The 21,727-nt window shown below is 36.5% G+C and overlaps 2 protein-coding genes across 4 annotated transcripts; both read right to left on the bottom strand.

Annotated features, from left to right (window-relative positions):
- Nucleotides 1–834: 834 nt before the first annotated feature.
- Nucleotides 835–12,415, bottom strand: nr1h5 (nuclear receptor subfamily 1, group H, member 5). Of its 2 annotated transcripts, none has more exons than XM_039665306.2 (11): nucleotides 11,867–12,415; nucleotides 7,091–7,229; nucleotides 5,319–5,672; nucleotides 3,372–3,512; nucleotides 3,129–3,271; nucleotides 2,922–3,020; nucleotides 2,745–2,829; nucleotides 2,549–2,665; nucleotides 1,681–1,776; nucleotides 1,452–1,565; nucleotides 835–1,233 (listed from the first exon to the last, which is right to left on the bottom strand). In XM_039665306.2, the coding sequence occupies exons 2-11, from the start codon at nucleotides 7,185–7,187 to the stop codon at nucleotides 995–997; spliced, it is 1,485 nt and encodes a 494-aa protein (XP_039521240.2). In that variant the 5' UTR covers nucleotides 7,188–7,229; nucleotides 11,867–12,415; the 3' UTR covers nucleotides 835–994. The 2 variants fall into 2 exon arrangements, with proteins under 2 accessions (XP_039521240.2, XP_039521261.2); XM_039665327.2 differs by having other exon boundaries at nucleotides 2,922–3,017; nucleotides 11,867–12,414.
- A 714-nt stretch (nucleotides 12,416–13,129) lies between these two features.
- On the bottom strand, nucleotides 13,130–20,736 carry slc66a1 (solute carrier family 66 member 1). 2 transcript variants are annotated; one of them, XM_039665276.2, is made up of 9 exons: nucleotides 20,607–20,736; nucleotides 19,572–19,641; nucleotides 19,205–19,376; nucleotides 17,789–17,918; nucleotides 17,531–17,618; nucleotides 17,076–17,236; nucleotides 16,895–16,987; nucleotides 15,354–15,539; nucleotides 13,130–13,635 (listed from the first exon to the last, which is right to left on the bottom strand). In XM_039665276.2, exons 3-9 carry the CDS (start codon nucleotides 19,372–19,374, stop codon nucleotides 13,546–13,548), a joined length of 918 nt encoding a protein of 305 aa, XP_039521210.2. In that variant the 5' UTR covers nucleotides 19,375–19,376; nucleotides 19,572–19,641; nucleotides 20,607–20,736; the 3' UTR covers nucleotides 13,130–13,545. The 2 variants fall into 2 exon arrangements, with proteins under 2 accessions (XP_039521210.2, XP_039521216.2); XM_039665282.2 differs by lacking the exon at nucleotides 20,607–20,736 and having other exon boundaries at nucleotides 19,572–19,850.
- Between the last annotated feature and the right edge of the window lie 991 nt (nucleotides 20,737–21,727).

Here is a 21,727-nt window from a genome sequence, read left to right as displayed (position 1 = left end):
TGAGTTTTGATATCTCAGCTCTGGAAGGGTCTAGAGCCTCCATTTTTGCACTCAGGTCAAAGTCTCACAGCCCTCTATCATAATCCAGAGTTTTAAGAAGATTGGAGAAACTTAATTTTTCACCCGAAAACGAAAAAAAAAAACGTAAGGGGTAACACTGTCGGGTTTTTTTCGGGTCGAAATATTGAGTTTCGATATCTCAGCTCTGGAAGGGTCTAGAGCCTCCATTTTTGCACTCAGGTCAAAGTCTCACAGCCCTCCATCATAATCCAGAGTTTTGAGAAGATTGGAGAAACTTAATTTTTCACCCGAAATTAAAAAAAACGAAAGGGGTAACACTGTCGTTTTTTTTTCGTGTCGAAATTTTGAATTTTGATATCTCAGCTCTGGAAGGGTCTAGAGCCTCCATTTTTGCACTCAATTCAAAGTCTCACAGCCCTCTATCAGAATCCAGAGTTTTGAGAAGATTGGAGAAACTTAATTTTTTGCCCGAAAACGAAAAAAACGAAAGGGGTAACACTGTCGGGGTTTTTTTCGGGTCGAAATTTTGAATTTTGATATCTCAGCTCTGGAAGGGTCTAGAGCCTCCATTTTTGCACTCAGGTCAAAGTCTCGTGGCCCTCTATCAGAATCCAGAGTTTTGAGAAGATTGGAGAAACTTAATTTTTCGCCCGAAAACGAAAAAAACGAAAGATCAGAGAAACTTTTTTTTTCACAGAAAAAGTCGACAGGGGTACCCCTTTGAGTTTTTTCGTGTCGAAATTTTGAGTTTCTCTGATCTTTTTGAAACTCTGGATTCTGATAGAGGGCCATGAGACGCTCATACGCACAAAATGCAATGCAAAACAAATTTTTATTTAATGTATATAAGAAAACATCACATCATGAGGCTTACTTTTTATGAAACTAAATTATGTTTGTTCATGGGTAACCTACAGTACATTGACCTGGGATATTGTTTTGGGCAAAAATTAAAAGTGTATTGCAACAGAGATCAGATGTCATAAATCTCTCTTTCTGAGAGATTCTGAGAGTCCCAGGGTTGCTGTGGGAGAAGGGTGAGGTGGTTGTGTCGTAGTGTTCTCAGCTCCGTCAGTCGTCCCAGGAGCCTGGCGAAGCGTCGCGGGTCCTGTGCTGTCCCCTGACTATAGCAGCAGCAAGCCCGGGACAGGAGCTCCAAAACAAACTCCTGTAAGTTCTCAACACAGCCCACCGCACGAAGAGATGGCCTGTCTGCTTGGCAACAGGAAACAAAAGGTGGTAATTTGAAACATCCACAGTGGACGTAAGATATTTTCTTGAAATTTGCGAGACTTTGGATTAATTAGCCACTATGGGAAAATAAAGTGCATTGAAAGGTAAAACTATTTTACTGAACTACTACTCTACAAACAAACGATAATAAATTAAAATAGTATGAGAAAAAATACCAGTTTGAGCACAACACAAACCTGAGCACAACACTGCCGTCGCCGTTAGAAGTGCATATTCAGTCTCGGTTACCGCAATAGTCACCATACTGTGGAGGAAATTTACCACAGATCTCAAGAGCTCATCATTCAACCCTGATCAGAGATAAAAAATAAAAAAAAATCACAACATTAGCACACAAAAAGGATTTGTCACTAAATGTAATGTGATATTTTCCTACAATGACTATCGCTTTGCGTCATAGATCACCTGAGTGTGTCAGAATTCTGTGGCTGTTCCCAATCTTGGACTCTAAAGTTTTTGCCCAATCTGGATTTGAGTTATTTGAATTTGCTGGGTATAAAGCTGGTGATATAAAACATCAGTGAGTCATAAATTATCCATAATGTTTTGAGTTGTTGAGAACAAAATAATGCATCTAATCCGCTTGTTAAATTGAGACTGTTTCTGGGTCCAAACCAATACTGTTACAATTAATAATATGAACTCAACAGACGGTTCATTGTTACGTCAAACAGACAATCTTTAAAACGAAGCTTTTAAACACTCACGTTGTCCCAGACACCAATATTTTAATGATTCATAAAAGATGAATCAGTGTCGGGCCAATTGAAAAGTTGCTAAGTATAATGGTAAGAATTTTTCAGTAGTATTGAAAAGTAGTAAAGGTTATTTTTTTCCTGGCATTGATGATTCTATGAAGAACTGTTTACATCCACAGAACAACAAAAAAAATCTTTAAGATTTAAACCAAAACAAAATATTAAAACATATTGGCATTGTTTTGTCTCTACATGCACATATGTATAAAATTTAAACAAAAAAGAAATTCTACGACATATTTATAAAACCTGCTTAAATGTTCTAATTGAACTAAGGCCAAATTCTGTCTTAATCTAAGCCCTGTCTGTGAAACCAGGACTATGTTTATGCAACTGGTCCTGTTGACTGAAAGGTTCTTTTGGGGAACCCAAAATGTTTTTTTCTATGACATTGTTGCAAAAACCCTTTTTTGTAATATATTTATTAACAATTTGTTGTTTGCTTTTGGACCCAAAAACGGAGACTCGTGACATCAGACTTAACAAGCAGGTTGTGTGATAATATATGTCATTACCAGTGCTAACACTAGAGGGGTTCTCTGAGAACTGCTGTGCTAAGAGTAGGAACATGACTTCAACTGAAGAGCTGGACAGAAGTGTGTTCTGGTCAGAACTATCCAAAAGCTCAAACCCTAAACAACAGATTACCACAAATTAGTATTATTTAGACATGTGTGGGGTGTAATCTGAGAGAAGTTGGAGGAAACTGACCAGGCACACTCCTCAAAAATTGCAAAAGCTTCTCCGTCTGAGGAGGAATCATATCTGTATTTGTTAAACTTGACCACAGAGGCACCTGGGGAAAGAAAAACAATGATATCTTATATTATGGGCAGTATTTCTATTGCATTGTTAAAAAAAAAAAAGAAACAAACTTCTTTGACATACCGGGCAGTGTGTGTTGTCTTGAATTATGTACCTACGATAAGCCTCAACAATTCTATTGAGAATGCATCTCTGCTCTCTGGAGAAACTCGATGAAACCTGCTAACAGTATTTTTTTGAAGATAAGAAACTTGTTGTGAATTTTTAACACAAGCTTCAAATCTCGGAAATCTCTGCTTGGAAAAGCTAAATAACGCGAGATGATTTTACCCGTGTGGTGAATCTGCTGGTGGACGAGACGCTCCTGTTTTCAGAGTAGTCATCTTCAGCTCTTCCTGTTGACCCGTTGCGTCCTCTGTTCTTGTAGCCCTTCCTCAGTCTCTTCGACTGGCATTGCACTTCTGTAAGCAGACCTGACAAAAAGACACCAGCAATCGAATTGATGCCAAAGGCCTGATTCAAAGCAATACGTAAAGATTTAAATCCGTCTAGAAGGTTTTACGTCAATCTCACACTCTGCCAGCATCCCGACGGCTCTGCATTTGCGTAGCCTGCAGTCCTGACACTTTCTCCGCATGTACATGTCCATCTCGCAGCTTCCACCACTTTTGCAGCGGTATACGGCTTTTTTAGTCACGCTGCGTCTGAAGAAACCTAAACCACGAGAGATATACACTACTGTTCAAAAGTTTAGGGTCAGTAAAATGTTTTTAGTGGTTTTGAAAGAAGTCTCTTAATCTGTGTTTATTTGATCAAAAATACAGTAAATTTGTGAAATATACTTACAATTTAAAAGAAGTTTTCTATTATTATTTTAAAATGTAATTTATTCCTGTGAAGCAAAGCTGATTTTTCAGCATCATTACTCCTGTCTTCATGTATCACATGATTTCTAATATACTGATTTGCTGCTAGAGAAACATCTATTATTGATAATAAGGTTAAAAACAGTTGTGCTGCTTAATATTTTTGTGCGTTTTTCAGTATTTTGATCAATTTAATGCCCCCTTCCTAAACAAAAGTGTTAATTTCTTTCCCAAATAAAGAAATTACAAACCTCAAACATTTGAATGGTAATGATATACTTTAAATGTCTTGTCCAGGTAAACAGACAATTTTGTAGATATATCCAAGCAACTATCAATAGCAAGTAAATCTTGTTTCATTGTTATTGGTTATTTAAGCGAAAAGCTCTTTAATATGTCCCACTCGATATTCTGTTTTAAAAGGAAAAATGTCAACACAGCAAAAGAAACTTCTTGTCAAGCCATTTCGCAGAATCTTTCAAATACGGATTAAAAATAGTGTATCAAGGATTAAAGGGATAATTCACCCAGTAATTAAAATTCTCTCATCATTTACTCACCCTCACACCATCCCCAATGTTTATGAGTTTTTTTCTTAAGATAAACTAAGGAAAACAATCCACCTCTCTGATGCAAGTGAATAGGTGCCGCTCGTTTGACGCAGCGATCATGGCGGTAATCCACACAAACCCAGTGGATGAATCAATTTCTTCTAAAGCGAAACTATAGGTTAAATTCTTCTTGTAACTTTTTAAACTAAATAATCGATGTAGATAATAAAACGAACAAAATGTGGGTGAACTCTCCCTTAAATGTTATCCTTAAATGAGTAGTTCACTTTTCAAAAAACTTTTGCTGATAATTTACTCACCCCCATGTCATCCAAGATGTCCATGTCTTTCTTTCTTCAAGAAAAGAAATCTTTTCCTTGTCGAAAAGAAATTAAGGTTTTTGATGAAAACATTCCAGCATTTTTCTCCATATAATGGACTTCAGTGGGAACCAAACGGTTCAAGGTCCAAAAGACAGTTTCAGTACAAACTGCAAACTGTTCAAAGGGCTTTAAACGATTCCAGACGATGAATAAGGGTCTTATTTAAAAAAAAAAACAACAACAAAGTTTAAGTTTTATAAGCACAAATGCTAGCCTTGCTCTGTTCTGTCACGCACGTTTGAGACTCTCTTGTTCGAATCTTTTTCCGAGTCAATTCCTGAGTCAATTTGGTTCGTTGAATGAACCAAATGACTCGGAAAAAGATTCATTCATTTTGTTGAACGAGTTCGAACAAGAGAGTCACAAACGTGCGTCACAGAACAGAGCAAGGCTAGCATTTATGCTTATAATACTTAAACTTTGTTATTTACTGTATTTATTTATTAAAAAGAGTTTATTAACTTAAAATTACTTATTCATCGTCTGGAATTGTTAAAGCCCTTTGAACAGTTTGCAGTTTGTTTTAGACCTTGAACCGTTTGGTTCCCACTGAAGAAAAATCTTGGAATGTTTTCATCAAAAACCTTAATTTCTTTTCGACTGAAGAAAGAAAGACGTGGACATCTTGGATGACATGGGGGTGAGAAAATTATCAGCAAAAGTTCTTTGAAAAGTAAACAACTCCTTTAAATTCAGTACTGTAGTTTTTACACAGCCTACCTTTGCATCCCTCACAGGTGAGGGCATTGTAGTGATATCCCGAGGCTTTATCTCCACACACGACACACAGCTCATCCTGGCCTTTTACCCGAGCTCCATGTCCCATCCTGGGCCTTTTCAGCACTGGAAAACCAATAATGCTGCCTCTTGTTGGGCTTTGGACCTCTATCTCGGGCTCACAGATGTACTCAGAGCACTGATGGCTGTAGGGGTACGGCGGGTTGCATGCTTGAACGTTTGGCGCTCCGTACATGGAGAACTGCATATTAACAGGGCTGAACGGCTGCTGTCCATAGAGAGGACTTTGTAGATCCGGTTCTTGATAAGAGCAGCTCAGTGGATCCACAAGAACATCTGCAGCAAGAATAGGAGAACATCTTGATGAGTGAATTGATTGAAAATGTTTCACAAGAAATATGTTTCTTTTTCCACATGATTCTTGAATTACCTAATGACATTTATGAGGCCATTGGGACCTAATAAAAAAAAACAAAAAGACAGAGCAAGACCTTTTGAATCTTTTCTGTCTCTGGAAACAGGATGCAGCTGAAGTTACAGTTTTGTTTATGGATGTTATTTGCTTTGTAGCTTATGGAGGTTTTATAACCATACAGAATTGAGCCTTCCTGATGTTTTTTTCTGTCGGAGGGAAGGTTATGAAGATGGATTTTAGATTTGAGTTCCCCCATAGAGGAATCACGTCACAGCATTTCTGAAGCACATCTGCACATCAAGACATTTTCCCCCCATTTTTAACGGACACTTTTTGGGACAAAATATTTCACATGAGAAAAATTTAATATGCGAGTAAAACACATTTTATCAAACCAATTCCAGCAAATTCATCCCTGTTTTTCCATGTCATTCATAAATATTCTTCCGCTGTGTGGTGGTCTCTTTACTGGCCTTCAATCCTGTTTTTCTCACAGATGTTTTATGTCCCGTTTCAGCATAACTTTCCAGAGCTCGTATCTGTTTGTAAACCACTGGAGTTCTTCATAAACATTCATGTCGGTGAGAAGCTTTGCTTAAATACAAGCATTGACTGGAATTACTAGAATTAAATGACAAAACGAAACTGAAAATGTAACAAAGCACTATTCGGACAGTAATAGTTTCGCAAGGCGGTGTCTGTGAAATAATCAGTTTGTACATTCGGATCACATTTAGTGAATGGGTATGAAGGAGACAAACCACTGAAGTCACATGACCAACACAACATCAGTGATGGCAAGTAATTATTCATGTCGTTTTTTAAATAGTTGGCAGAAAACGTGTGTGCTTCATGAAATTTACAAATCCTTTTTATTAGTGTTCAAATTAACCACAAATGTTTTGTTCTTGCAATGTTGTAGGCTGTTCGTTGCAATTTTGCACTTTTGACAAACATTCTGAGATATTTGAGTGTTGTGTGTAATAAAAAATCATAATTGTATCATTTTATTACAATTTTTTATTTTATATTCATTAAAATAAATTAAAATCAATTATTTATTAAATATTCATTATTTTAAACACTAAATATTTGACTTAAAACATTCCTCAGACACTTATTCAGTTATTTATAATATACGTTGTTAAAAAAAAAAGCCAAAGTAGTTTCAATGTAGCTAGCTATTTTTTGATAGTAACTTGTAGTGTAGCTAACTACTTTTCCAAAAGGGTAGCTTGACTGTAGTTTAACTACTTTAACAAGCTTGTAGCTTGTCAAACTACAGTTTTAGAGTAGCTTCCCCAACACAGTTGATTTCTATAATAAAGTGTAATCTTACCATAGTACTGTGGCGGCTCCGTGATGTCAAACGTGTCTGATGCGGAGAGGTAGCCTCCGACTGACATGCTTATCCCAGGATCTGTGCCCTCTCTCATCTGATCAGTTGGATTCTTGCTCTTCACAGAGAATATCTGGATCTAAAAAAGAGCACAAAAACTTTAATTCACCCTACTTGAGGATTGTAATCCACTGCCTTCAAACATTTCTCCAGCAAGCACTCCAACCCCAGAGAAATATGAGCTATTTTAGGCATCACTGTCACAAAAAGGTTATGACAGAACACAGCAAAGGCTGCAGAGATCTCCGCTTGTGCTCCTCTGGGGTTTCGAGAGGATCTGAAGAGCATTGACTGTGAGAATAAGACGAGAGATGAGGCCCATGTGTCCGAACAGCTGCTCTGGCACGAGTTTCACAGAAAAGGCCTCACAAAGAGTAGTCTGTCCCAATCGCTCTCAACAGGTTTGGCCTGTAGCTGACCTAAACTCCCACCTTTGACCAGTAACTCAAAAGAAGACCTGCAACACACTTTAAAGAGAGTGGCCACCATATTGGATCCAAAACTAGTATACATTTGTTTTTAAATGACCTGTTTTGGCTTTTTACTTGACATCCACTTGAAGCAATTTTCTTACCCAGAAACTGATTACGTTGATTTAATCATTCAGAAGACACTTAGAAGCAATTAATGGAAGTAGAAGCAATTAATGCAAAGGATAAATCAAATGCTACCATTCTGAATATCAGCAAGTACCATAGCACAAATGCTACAGCAGAAGTGTTAAATTCAATAGTTTTTTTGCAACAAAAGAAAGGCTATATAGTTAAGTTACTCATTTTAGTATTAGCAGGATACATAAGCCTTCTAAAAGGTTTCAACAATTGCATTTGTGAACACATCTACTTGACAAAACCACAGTAATCATTTACAGATTTATTCTGAATTCTTCAAGAATGGCATGTTCATGGAGAAGGATGCAATATGGGATGCCGTGTGAACAGACTAGTTAAAAAAAAATCAAGTGATACATTTTCCGTTTAATTTATGTTACAAGACTTATTGTTTATGTTCACGTGGTGGAGAAGTGAGAAAATGCTTTGTTTTATACTATTGCTAGAACATATTGGTGATCTGAGTTTTGTATAACACAACAATGCAGATTTGTGTTCAACAATTCATAGCACATACGGTTGTGATATACCGCCGCAACTATATGAGTGAAAAACATGTATTTTGTATCTACTTTTCAAAAGTTTTTGCTGTTGGTAAGATTTTTTTTCTCTCTTTTGCTCACCAAGGCAGCATTTATTTAAATAAAAATAAAAACTCCAATATAAAATAACTGATTTCTTTTTCAGAAGCACTTTTTATCTATTAATGCTTTGAACAATCATTCAAAGTTCAAACATCACCTGCACGAGTTCTCAGAAACTCCATAATGCTCAATATTTTAGTTTCCAGCACCTTATACTAAATTCTTTTTAATGCTGAGGCCAAAAAATAAATAAATACATGACTCATCAGGGAATATTCAATATCTTTCAAATATTCACCTATGTTCTCTGAACTATAATTCCTTCTGTTCTCATTCACTTTAACTTTGTGTTCTTTGTGGCAATGTGGGTCGCTCTCTGTTTCCCAAGAGGAATGACAGAGTGACATCCAGCTCATCTCCAGAGCTTTAGGGAGTGTTTATACATGCGGTGTTTGCCACGGCTCTGTTTGTCATGCAGTTAATCTTTGACATTGAAAATGTCAGGACTCTAACCTTCCCACCCGATATACTTTAGACCCCTTGAAGGGGGCGGACTTTCCTGAAAAACCCTTAAATTATGACATGGATGCTCACACGTATACCCTCTCGTATCCTGCTTGTTGCGCTGACATAGAACTTCCTCTATGGCGTTATTGTGGTAGCAAGAGGCTGACCTCGGTTTTGCAGTGTCGAAATATAGATATCATTAGTGCCTCTGAGACCCAAGGGAGGGAAATTTTTGCTATCACTCCCATGCCATCCATCACAATGACTGTGGGTTCTTCAAAAAAAAATGTGCACGATTAACAAAACAACCTTCTTTAAACCCCATGGATGGTTGAGGTTAGAGGGAGCAAAACTCCAATGAGTTTGAACACTCATTCATTTTTCACAGTTTTCACAAGAGCATAAATAGCAACTACATAAATAAACATGCCTTTAGCGTATCATAACAATTGTTCCCTCGGAAAAATAAGGGTTTCAAAAAGTTTTTTTTCTTCTTCACAGCATTGCTATATAACAGGGGTTTCTGGTCTTTTAGACCACGGACCCCCGAATATGATCAACATCATATGTGAGGGATATATATATATATATATATATATATATATATATATATATATATATATATATATATATATATATATATATATATATATATAAATGTATACTATAAACGTCTAAATTTGGAAAATATTTAGTTTCCGTCAATGACATTTACTTTTTTATACACTTACTAAAGGACTGTACTGTGATCCATTTATTTATTTAAATCAATGTTTTTATTTATCAAATTACCGGGTCCCTAAAGAAAGGGACATGGTGGTGGAACAAAAATACATTTAAAAACGTTTGCGTTCCCCTGACAAACTTAGCATTCGCTCACAAAACATGCGTGTTCCCTTGAAAAACTTTGCATTCGCTGGCAAACCGTTTCCGTTCCCCTGAGAAACTTTGTGTTCGGTCACAAAACGTTTGCGTCCCCCTGATAAACTTTGCATTCGCTCGCAAAACGTTTGCGTTCCCCTGAAAAATTTTGCGTTTGCTCGCAAAACGTTTTTGTTCCCCTGAGAAACTTTGCGTTCGCTCGCAAAACTTTTTGTTCCCGAGAAACTTTGCGTTCGCTCGCAAAACGTTTGCGTTACCCTGAGAAACTTTGCGTTCGCTCGCAAAACGTTTGCGTTCCCGTGAGAAACTGCAGTATGTGTTTGCCCGCAAAACATTGTTTTCTCGGGTAAACAAACATTTTTACGAGAGTACAAAAGCATTAACATATAATTTCCCTCCCATCTCATATTTCTGTCTCTTAAGGGGCTCCTTATCAAAATTTGTATTATTTTAATAATTTTTTTTATTTATATAATTTCAATCAAAAGCATTAGCTAAATAATACATCTTCATAATGTTTTTCTCTACATTTTTCACCGACCTCTTAGCACTCTCTTTCCCCCTGGGCATTTGAAAACCTCTGCAATAGATAGAACAACCATTTTTGGTTCCTAAAATAACCTTTTAGTGAACAGTTCTAAAAAGAACCCTTGTTTGTCTTAGTGTGAAGAACCTTTTTCCACTTTATGGAACCTTTGATGCCTAATAAGAGCCTTTATTTTTAAGTGTTGGATGAAGGTTTTGAGTGAGAAGCCCTCATGGGAGAACAGTTTGCATTAGAAGATGCTGAACCATCATGTTACACATCTAGAAACATCCACAAAGCCACATCCACTATTTTTGCTAGCATATCTTCGTTTATCCATCAGTTATGTTATTTGATGTTAGCTATCTGCTTGAAGCCAGGCTGTGTTTACAGATTTAAGCAGGAAACGGGACTCTTGGTTTAGACGGCCTTGCGCAGGGACAGTTTGGGGGGGGGTTTGGACTAAAGTCCAGAGGTGCTTGTAATGTTTTGAATGTAGGTGACAGACAGACTGACGTAAGGCTGGTTAACGTAACTATCTCAATGGTATCTGCATAGATAACACAATTGAAGCTGTCTAATAATTAAAAACAGTGTATATTGATCAAATGGCAACTTCTCTTTGACTTCTGTCAGTGGTGTTGACTTCTGTGTAGCAGCTCACAGACAGAATGTCTAAATGACTGCTCAACAAATGCCAACATTTCAAACATTCTTTTGTTTGAAAAGTTGTCTGTAGGATTTAGAATGTTGGGAAACAGAACTGTCATGTTCACGCTGACCCAACAAACCCAAGAACTAAAGATAATGATGTTTGTTGTGTGAGAGTGAACTAGACAAAAAAACAAAAGTAAAAAACACAGTTACTTAGCAAAGGAAGTTGGAAAGGTATAAAAAGACATTTAATTGGCCACAAATTACAACAAAGCCTTTTACATTGCTACATAATGTTTCTATTTCAAATAAACACTGTTCTTCAAAGAATCGTGAAAAATATTGGTCACGGTTTTCACCAAAATATTAAGCAGCACAGCAGTTTTTACCATTGATAATAATCAGAATTGTTTCTTGTGTCGCAAATCAGCATACGAGAATGATTTCTGAAGACTGGAGTAACGATGCTGAAAATTCAGCTTTTGCATCGCAGGAATAAATGCCTTTTTAAAATATATTTTTAAATAGAAAAAGAGTTCTTTTAAACTGTAATTATAGTTTACAATATATGTATTTTTGATCAAATAAATATCACCTTAGTGAGCATACGACATTTTTATAAGATCTTAATACTTCAAGCATTTGACGACATAAAAAATAATAAATGTGAATATATTAACTAATCAAAATTAAATCAAATAATCCGTTTTTTAATTCTTGTGAAGAAATCATGCACTACATGTACTAAAAATTATGCATGATTACTAAACTTATTAACTAAACCAAACCATAACTATATAGTAAGAACATGTAGTTAATTAATATTACTCACTTATTTAAGTAAGTACAATATAACTACTAAAGTGTAACCAGACATTCCCATGCAGGTATTGATATTTTAAGCATTTAACAATGGTACAGTTTCTAGAGAAAACAGATTTTGTGTACTCACCAGTGCTGATGTTGCGTGTGCTAGATCTCAGCTTGATGTGCCTCTTGCATTTGTGATGTTGACAGCAGTTCAGCCCCTGATGTCCAACACTTGCCAAGCACACACTGGAACACACACATGCGCAAAACAAACAGCGCGTCCCTCCAACGCAAACCATTAATTCAAACACACCAATATGTAAAGACGGGGGAACACAAAGTCGACAATACACACAAAAAAGGACAATTTAACACTGTCCTGCCACCGTGACGAGGGCTACGAGAGCTTTGAAGATCAACCTCACTGTCAGTGTAAAAGTTAGGAATGGAGATCTAAAAGTTAGAACAAAATCTGAGAGGGCCGTGGTGGGAGTGAGGAGCTGTTTAAGTGAAATAATGAGTGATTTCTGTACATGCACAACGTGAAACAGTGGGCTCATTAGAACATTCCCAGCAGCCCAGTGTTTATAAACAGCCCTAGTTCATCTAACTGATGGATGAGCGCTCACTATCTCCGTTCTTCCTGCAGCTCAGAGAACGTACTTGATCAGCCCGGGTTTCACAACCACCCCGACTAACTCCCACGTGTCACTAAACAATTCAGCTGGACACAGGCAACTCAAGATCCCCTTATCTGTCTCTCTCTCTCACACACACGCACAGAGAGAGAGAGACCCCAAACTCTCTTCTGCTCCATGGGTGGGCCCTTTATGTCCTTAACTGGGGGCAGAGGGGACATTCTGCGGGTTGCAGATCCATCCCTAATGCTCTTAACTCACAGGATACTAATGACAGCGACTGTTGTAATGAGGAAAAACAACATAGATGTGTTTTTCCAGGAACAACAGGGCTGCTGATATGAACCATGGGGTAGAATGAGGAGCCAAGGTTCTTCCTGAAATGAAACAAATGTGTCAGATATTCAAGTTTTGGAAACTAGTGAGCTGAGTACATAGGCAGTATTTTAAGGAAGCATCAGCACAAAAGCAACGCAAAGGTTGTTCCAGTGATGCGGAACTCACATTCAGCTCTGTCTGCATTTCATTATTGCTTTATTATACTGTGCAAACTCTATATTCTATATTCTATTCACCACAAAATCTTTCTGCTCTTTCACATTTTCAAAAAAACATTTAGTATGATTTATAAGCTATTTTCAACTTCCCCACATGGATTTTGGATCCGGATTTGCCGTTTTTTTGTGTGGACTTTTGTCCCCATAACATAAAGCTTACCTGAACACCACACACACACACACACCAAATAAAGAAACAATTCAAGCTAGTTTGGCCTCAGAAATACATAAATCTTTAGTGAATGTTGTACTGTGATAGAGAACAACAACAAAATTGACAAATTCAAACAATCCTTAAAAATAAGAACTTCAATAAAAGAAGTTACCAAGTGACTGAAAGGTGCAGTGCAAAATCAAATCAAAGGCAACAGTATAAAGATTAAAAACATCTTTACGATAGCAAAACATTTCTATAATAATTACATGAAAACAGCTATTACAGTACAGATTGACGGCAGCTCATTGCCACAGTTCTTTCTCAGTAAACTGCAAGAGCTGCCAAACGCAACGGTTAATCTACTGTACAAAAGAAAATGTATTGGTAAAAAGTCTGTCAGCTGTGGCTGTGGAAATGCTCAAAAAACATCTCCAGCATTTCATCCAATCACAGCAGGAATGTGAATAGTTCAGTTTTGGAGGAGTGCTGCAGTCTCTTCATCTCCATCTGCAGAAACACGAGGAGGAGCTTTTCTGTACATCACAAACTGCACGGATATCTGAAGAAAAGCGTTAAGGCAAAAGCTGAACATTTTTCAAACGATATTGAATTCATTTGAAGGGGTCATCGGATGCCCATTTTTCACAAGGTGGTATGATTCTTTAGGGTCTTCCTGTAAAGTTTGTAACATACTTTGATTAAAAATACTCAATGGTTGTGTAAAACAACAGCCTTATTACCTCCTCAAAAACAGCTCTGTTCACAGCGACCCGTTTCAGTGCATGTCTCTTTAAATGATAATGAGCAACTGCTAACCCCACCCCTCTCTTCCGTGGGGCGTGTCAACACAAGACATGTACAACCTGCTTGCTGGACAGTATCCACCTTATTCTGCGCCCGTTCTATTTCCCATGATTCACTGCGGTTTCAACTGTCTAAACGGTTTTCCATTTCCGGTTGAAGTATTTGTTTATGCTAGCACTCTAGTCCAGACCACTCATCTATATACAATATTATATAGATTGGTGGTCCAGAAAATAAAAAATAAATTAAAAATAAAAATATCAAAAAAAATTATCAGTCTACATATGCTTTTTATATTCACGGACATGACCGTTATGAAAGCGACTTTAAACTTTCACAGAGATTTTAAAGTGAAACCACAAAGAAACCTTTCTTTAAAGTGAATTATTCGTGTTTTTTTTTTTATTAATTTAATCTTAATTTTAAATCAACTATGATGAAACAACCAATTGACTGGTTTTAATAAATAAGAAGTATTATAAACAATAGATGATCATGACGGAGGCGACAGTGCACAAACCGGACTTTGGTCTCATGAATGAAACTTATGAAGAAAAGAAAAACGTTCATTTTTGTTTTTATCTGTGATTTAATAAAAAATAACGTGATCAGATCACATTTGATGAATGATTTTTCGATTTAGTTTACCGATGAGGGGATGACACAAATCTAAAACACATAGCAAAAAAGCATAGACCAGACTAGAACCGGAAGTTGACAACCGGCGTCGTTGTCATGGCGGCGCGCTTTGTTTAGAGCAGAATAAGGTGGATACAAATGGCTGAGAGCGGAAATATGCTAATACAGGACAGTCCGTCAGTGTTCGTGGGCGGAGCATGAGCAAGATGACATCATATTGCTCAGAAAATCCAAACGGCTTTTGAAGATAAAAAAGGACTGAATGGATTTTTCCATTGAATGGTGGTCGTGTCCACACACTGCAAAAACCATATAAAAGTGAATTTTGCATCTTTGACCCCTTTAACCAACAAGGCTCAGTACTCAGGGGATTCTGACAAAAGTGCTTCACATGAAAGGAAGTCACGTGACTTCAGAAATATAGTTGGATGCTTTGGCAACAATCAGAGTTTTGTCAATATACGTGACCTCAAGTGATCCAGAATGTCAAACACACGATGAGTCAGACATTTATGCAATGTTGTCTATAATATCAGTCACGTGACCTATGACTGGTTGTTCTCAAAACAAACTTTAGCCAATTAATCAATTCATGCATTTTACCCAACACAGTTAAACCTGATACACTGTATAAAACATGAATCCATTGTTCAATTATTAAAATAAAACATTTCTATATTTAAATAAGCTATTCAAATATATAAAAAAATAGTAAAATAAACGCTGCTTTAAGAGCATTATGATTTTTTTTTCGTATGGGATTTTACTCGTAAAAATACTCCATGAGGACTGTGATCAATGATCCTCTTCCAGCTCAGTGGCTTAAAAGGATACGAGAAGGTCCAGTGAGAGCGTTCCCAGGCTGCCGATGAGCCAGGGGAGGTGGTGCAGGAGGTAGCTGGTCTCTCCCTGCCCAGGATCTGGATTCTTCAGTATCACACTGATGCCATATGTTGTGTTTCCCAGAATTACCAGAGCAAACAGGAAATAAGATACGCCCTCTGTTGACTTCCTTAGATACTGCAAGACAGAAATATACATTCGCATTACACTAAGGCTACAGTTCAGACTCCAAGTAAATGTAGCCGAAATCTGATGTGAATCAGATCTGTTTTTCTCATGACAGTGTGAACAGCACAAACCACATGGAATCTGATTTCAATTCCATATGTGGTTCTAAATCCAATACAGATAAGATGTTTTGCAATGCGACCTCAATCTAAACAGTCATTTCAGAATTCAAGGGACTTTTACATCACTCTAGCTTCTACAACAACCATCAAATCTAAAACCAATGGGAGCACAGAACCTGATGACGCAATTAGTGAGACGACAACAAACCACCAGTTGCTATTTTTCTTGGCAAGATAAGCCATGGTCCAAATTAAATATAGAATAACTTATTATTTACATAATACAACAGAAAATTCTGTGTACCATGAAAGTTTTGTGAAAATGATACAACTATGCTCTTGCTGCCTGGCAACTTCAAAAAACACTGGCATCAAAAGTGTAATTTGATATATGCTTTTAATACAGCTACAATTAATATTCACACATTTTCATACTACATATGCATTCAGATCTTTCAATAAATACAGATGTTGCTTCTTAGACTACATTCACACTGCGAGCCTTCAAATCCGATTTATTGCTCTGATCAGATTTTTTTTTCTTCTTATAGCTGTTCATGTTGTGGTTTTAAATGTGGCCAATATCAGATTCCAGTGTGAACAGATCATGGTCCTGAACTGACCAGCATGCTCAAAAGAACGATAAAAAGACTTCAAACAGCACGCTGACATACGGAAGTAAACACGAAGAACATAAAGTAAACGAGTACACGCTTATAGTGTGATCTGCCGCAGAAGTTAGAGAATTTATACACAGCCAATATGAAAAAATGATAAGAATGTGAAAAGAAAAAAAAGAAAGAAAAAAATTCTTTCCAAAAAAGATCCAGATTGCTGGATTTGTCACTGTAATTCTTTCTACTGACACCTTTCACACAATGGTCTTGATAACTTTTGTGACTCCTGTGAACAGGATTGTGATGTATGTTGCAACAGGAGACTACCTCAAATTAATTTTAAAATTCTAGTCAATATTTGGCTGTCGGTAAACATGTCAAACTAGCGATCAAATTCTTCCGATTTTTTCCCAGGATCAGAGGAATCTTAGGATTCGTAAAATGTCTCTGCCAAATCTTGGCCAAAATCATTCAGGGCACACCCGGATTTAATAGTCCTTTATAATAGTCCTAAAAAAAACTAGACTAGAAGAAAACTAGAAATCAATTCAAATGTCTTTCTTTTAATTATGGGGTAAAATATGATCTGGACATGTTCATGAATCAACATCAATGTAAAACTTACATTAGTGTACATCTGTGGCAATCTGGAGCATAAATAGAGTACTGACGATAAAGAGCCGATGATAAAGCCTATAATCTCCTTTGTTGAGAAGGGCTGAAAAACAAGAAAACATTAAGTCCCAAACCAATGCTGAAACCACATAAATGCAATTCAACTCAATGATAAAAGCAACTCTAGGTACCTTTATCGAACCGCTGTCCCCCTCCACGGCCAGCAGTGCCCGACCCCTGAACCCTGCGGGAATCTGATCCTCTAGGGCAGAGCGAGGGAGGCTAAGGAGGGAAGATGTAATTCCCAGAAGACACAGCATACTGACAGCATTTAGCAATGCACTGTTACCGTCTACAGAGGAGAAAGACAGTTCCACGAGGCATCAGTACAATCTTATAATAGACTGCGAAGGCCGAGGGCCAGGGAGGAATATACAGTAGAGACTTTCTCGAGCAGTGTTACTGGTTACTTAAGCTATTAAAAATCAGTTCTGGGAATTGAAATGAAGCTGAAATAAAATATAAATACAAATATTACAATAAAAATGAATGAAAGCAAGGCATGTCCTTGAACGCAACTAATTACATATAGCCTACTCAACACATTCAACCAACAGTCTCAAGAAAGGCATGATTTACAACTCACCCCTAGATGCTTTATTCTTTATTTTATAATACATGTACATGAACAGCATTAGCAAGTCTGCCAGGACGTAGTACACTGCAGTGTATTTCTAAAGGAGAAACAAGGGGTTGAGGAACATAAAATAATAATAATATAACCAGGCTTTACTTTCAACTACAGCTAAAATCATTAATCAATTAGGGTAATTTTCTTGAATCTACATGTTAATTAATTTAGCTGAGATTTTATAAAAAACAACAAATGAAAAATGTTGCTTACCTGTAGTGGAAGTTGATCGGCTAAGAACGATCCAATAAGATTACACGAGTCACCTGCCAGCCATAATAACAGAAACCAAACAGACAGAGCGCTGTCCATATTCCCTGTCTTGCAGGAATTGTAGTATTGCCTACAGTAACAGACAGTATGATCTCAATATATATTATCATGTACAAAATGTCACTATATACTACCGTTCAAAGGTTTGGTGTCTGTAAGAATTTTTGGTTTGTTTGTAAATTAGTCTCTTATACTCACCAAGGCTACATTTATTTGGTACAAAAATACAATAAAAATACTCATTTTGTGAAGTATCATTACAGTTTAAAACTGTTTTCTGTTTGAGTTCAAATGTTATTTATTCCTGTGATGATAAAACTGAATGTTCAGCATAATTACTCCAGTCTTCAGTGTCACATGATCCTTCAAAAAACAATCTAATGTCCTGATTTGCTGCTCAAGAAAGATTTCTTATTATTATGAATGTTGTAAACAGTTGTGCTGCTTAATTTTTTTGTGGAAACCATGATCTTTTTTTTTTTTTTAGGATTCTTTGAAGATTAGAAAGATCAGCATTTATACTAAATAGAAATTGTCAGTTTTGATTAATTCAAAAGAATCCTTGCTGAATAAAAGTATTAATTTCATTAAAATCTTACTGACACCAACCTTTTGAATAGCAGTGTATGAGTGTTCAAAATTAGTTAGAGTAGTTCACTTTAAAAAAAACTTTTGCTCATAACTCACCCCCATGTCATCCAAGATGTCCATGTCTTTCTTTCTTCAGTTGGAAAGAAATTAAGGTTTTTGATGAAAACATTCCAGGATTTTTCTCCATATAATGGACTTCAGTGGAAACCAAACGGTTCAAGGTCCAAATGAGTCCCAATGAGCTTCAAAGGGCTTTAAACGACACCAGACGATGAATAAGGGTCTTATCTAGGAGCCTTCGAGTCATGACTCGAAAAAAAAATTTGTTCATTTTGATGAACGAGTTTGAACAGGAGAGTCACGAACGCTCATCACAGAACACAGCAAGGCGAGCATTTGTACATATAAAACGTAAACTTTTATATTTATTTTTTAAATGCCCGATTATTTTACTAGATAAAACCCTTATTCATCGTCTGGTGTCGTTTAAAGCTGCACTGAAACTCTCATTTGGACCTTGAACTGTTTGGTTCCCATTGAAGTCCATTATATGGAGAAAATCCTGGAATGTTTACATCAAAAACCTTAATTTCTTTTCGACTGAAGAAAGAAAGACATGGACATCTTGGATGATCATGGGGGTGAGTAAATTATCAGCAAAAGTTTTTAAAAAAAGTGAACTACTCCTTTAACATTAACATTCTAATATGGCAAAACTGCTCATACACAGAGCAATCCTCTTCTTATAAGAATTGGCGTACTTACGGTAGTGAGGACACCATGAAGCAAACTATTGACAGCAGTCCCAGAACTACACTGGCAACGTCCCTGGCATCCTGGGCACATTCCCCAAGTCCATACCAAATCCACTCGATCCCATGTGGGCAGAGAGAGCTGAAGTTTCCATTACCACCGAGTACAAGCCCGTCCGACATCACTTGAAAAACAGCAAAATAACACAAAAATAATGTTCTTCTGTTTTAATAAGAATACCGCCTGGACTGTTTTGAAACATTCTTGTGAAAACGGATGTGTTGATACTTCAAACGTAACAGGGAGTGCAGTGCTGTTAAAACTCTTATAGCTCGAGTCAAGAGAAGACATTACAAATACATTTGGCGCATTACCTTACCTGTGGTGTAGATCTTCAGCTGTTGAGGTAACGTTAGAAGTTTGTGGTCCTTATGCCGCACCGCAGTCACCTAGAGAAGAAAACAACGAAACATGCCCTGTGATTGGATGGTTGAAGCGCGACGTCATGCAGTAAAGCAGCGCCAACATGGACGTTGGACAAAAGACTTTCTTTTCTAGACTATAAGGACTATATTTAGACTAAAAGACTATATTTTCTTTAAAATACTTCGGTTAAAAGAACGATTCAGCTTTATTTTGCGTCGTGACCTGATCTATGTTATCGTGACGTAAATGAGTCACGTGTTTCTTAGCCTTTTATTTATCACACTTCCGTGTTCTGTACTCTGGCATTACATTATTATACAATAATAATTGTTCTAAAAAATAGCACCATCTTGCTTGATTTTTTATTTTATTTTTTGCTTTTTATAATATATATAAGTGCTGCTTCTATATGCTTTGATAAAAATGTCATGTAAACATTGGTATGATTTCTACTGCTGAAGGTAACCGAAGAACCGCGGCTCGAATGATTCAGATTCATGAATGAATCATTCAGATGATTGGTTTTGTGAACTGGTTCATACAACTAATCTGTTCAAAATGTGCAGCACTTCAGTGTGCAAGTCGTAGCTTGTCATTTTCGCAATCACCAATTAAAGAAAGAAACCAAAGTCTTACTATGATGCTAAAAAACAACACCAAAAATCTAATCTAATAAACAATAAATGTATTAGGCTACTGATGGTTAACTTTTGTAACAAATATGTACATGTTAATTTTCTCTCTGAATTTGCTTTGGTCGGGGAGTGTCAAGAAAGAGGCACTACATCATGATGATCAACATGTTTCACATTTTCACAAAACGGTGTGAAATTAATTGTTTTTTGTAGCAGTACACTGTTGATTAACTGTGCGTCCAGAGCTTCGAGACGCATGTAAATTAACATTTCTAACTAAAATAAGTTACGTGTGTTTAAAGAAAAAGTACAGATGTTCTAAAACAAAAAAACAGATTAAATGTTTTCTTTACCTTGTCAAAGTAGATCCGTCACCTCCAGACAGAGTTCCGCTCATATCAGCTGATCATCTCGCCTGACTTCACAATAGCCCATTCAGCAAAACGTGACGCAAAAACAACCAAAACGATTTCTTAAGAGTAAAAACCCTACAATAATGGCGTTATGTCTGTTTACAAGAGTCTATAGGTCGCCGAATGTATATAACGAAGAGTTGATCATTTCTAGTTGTCACCATTTTTGCTCCGAGTATTTCTCATGATAGGTTCGTTTTTTTAAGCCATCATCTGTGTAGAAATAACTTGACTTTAAGCTATACTTTATAATTTAAAAGTGGTTTATTAACTGCGTTAATTTATTCCAATTTATTCCAAAAAACTCATTTAAAATTTAAGACTAATGTATGGAAGCTTCCTCCACAGATTGAAAAATAAAAAAGGTAATTGCGACTTTTTATCTCGCAATTCTGACTTTATTTCTTAGAATTGCGAGATATAAAGTCACAATTAAATGTTTTATTTTAGAGGATAAAAAGTCAGAATTGTGAGATTTAAACTATTTTAGTTTATATCTCACAATTCTGAGAAAAGATGTCAGAATTTTGACATAAACTTGTGTTATAAAGTCAGAATTGCGAGATGTAAACTCGCAATTGTGAGAAAAAGTCAGAACTGTGAGATAAAAAGTTGCACTTCTGTCTTTTTTTCTCAGAATTGTGACTTTGTATCACGCAATTCTGACTTCACATCTCGCAATTCTGACTTTATATATCGCAATTGCGACTTTATATCTCGCAATTCTGACTACATATCTCACAGAGATAAAAAGTCGCAATTGTTTTTTTATTTTTTTTATTCAGTGGCGGAAACAAGCTTCCATAGTAACCCTTATAAATGTAACACTGGCATTACTGTAGTTTATGCATTATTGGAATAAAAAGCAATGCTTGTTGAAAGTACTTTTGTACTTGGTTTTGCCAGGTGCCACTGAGACCCATTTACTGTTTTATAGCTTTTGAAGGGTCTACGATTAAACTTTAAAACAATACAGAGGTCACCATTTTATTGAAAATAAAGATGAAATGTTCTCCTATTGAGGGGATTTAAACTGTAGGAATAAGAAAATACACATGCAA

This window comes from Pimephales promelas, chromosome 14, assembly GCF_988280905.1.
Source record: "Pimephales promelas chromosome 14, fPimPro1.hap1.1, whole genome shotgun sequence".
Lineage (NCBI taxonomy): Eukaryota > Metazoa > Chordata > Actinopteri > Cypriniformes > Leuciscidae > Pimephales > Pimephales promelas.
Note: the sequence above shows the minus strand (reverse complement) of the source record. Positions and strands in the feature narration are given on the sequence as shown.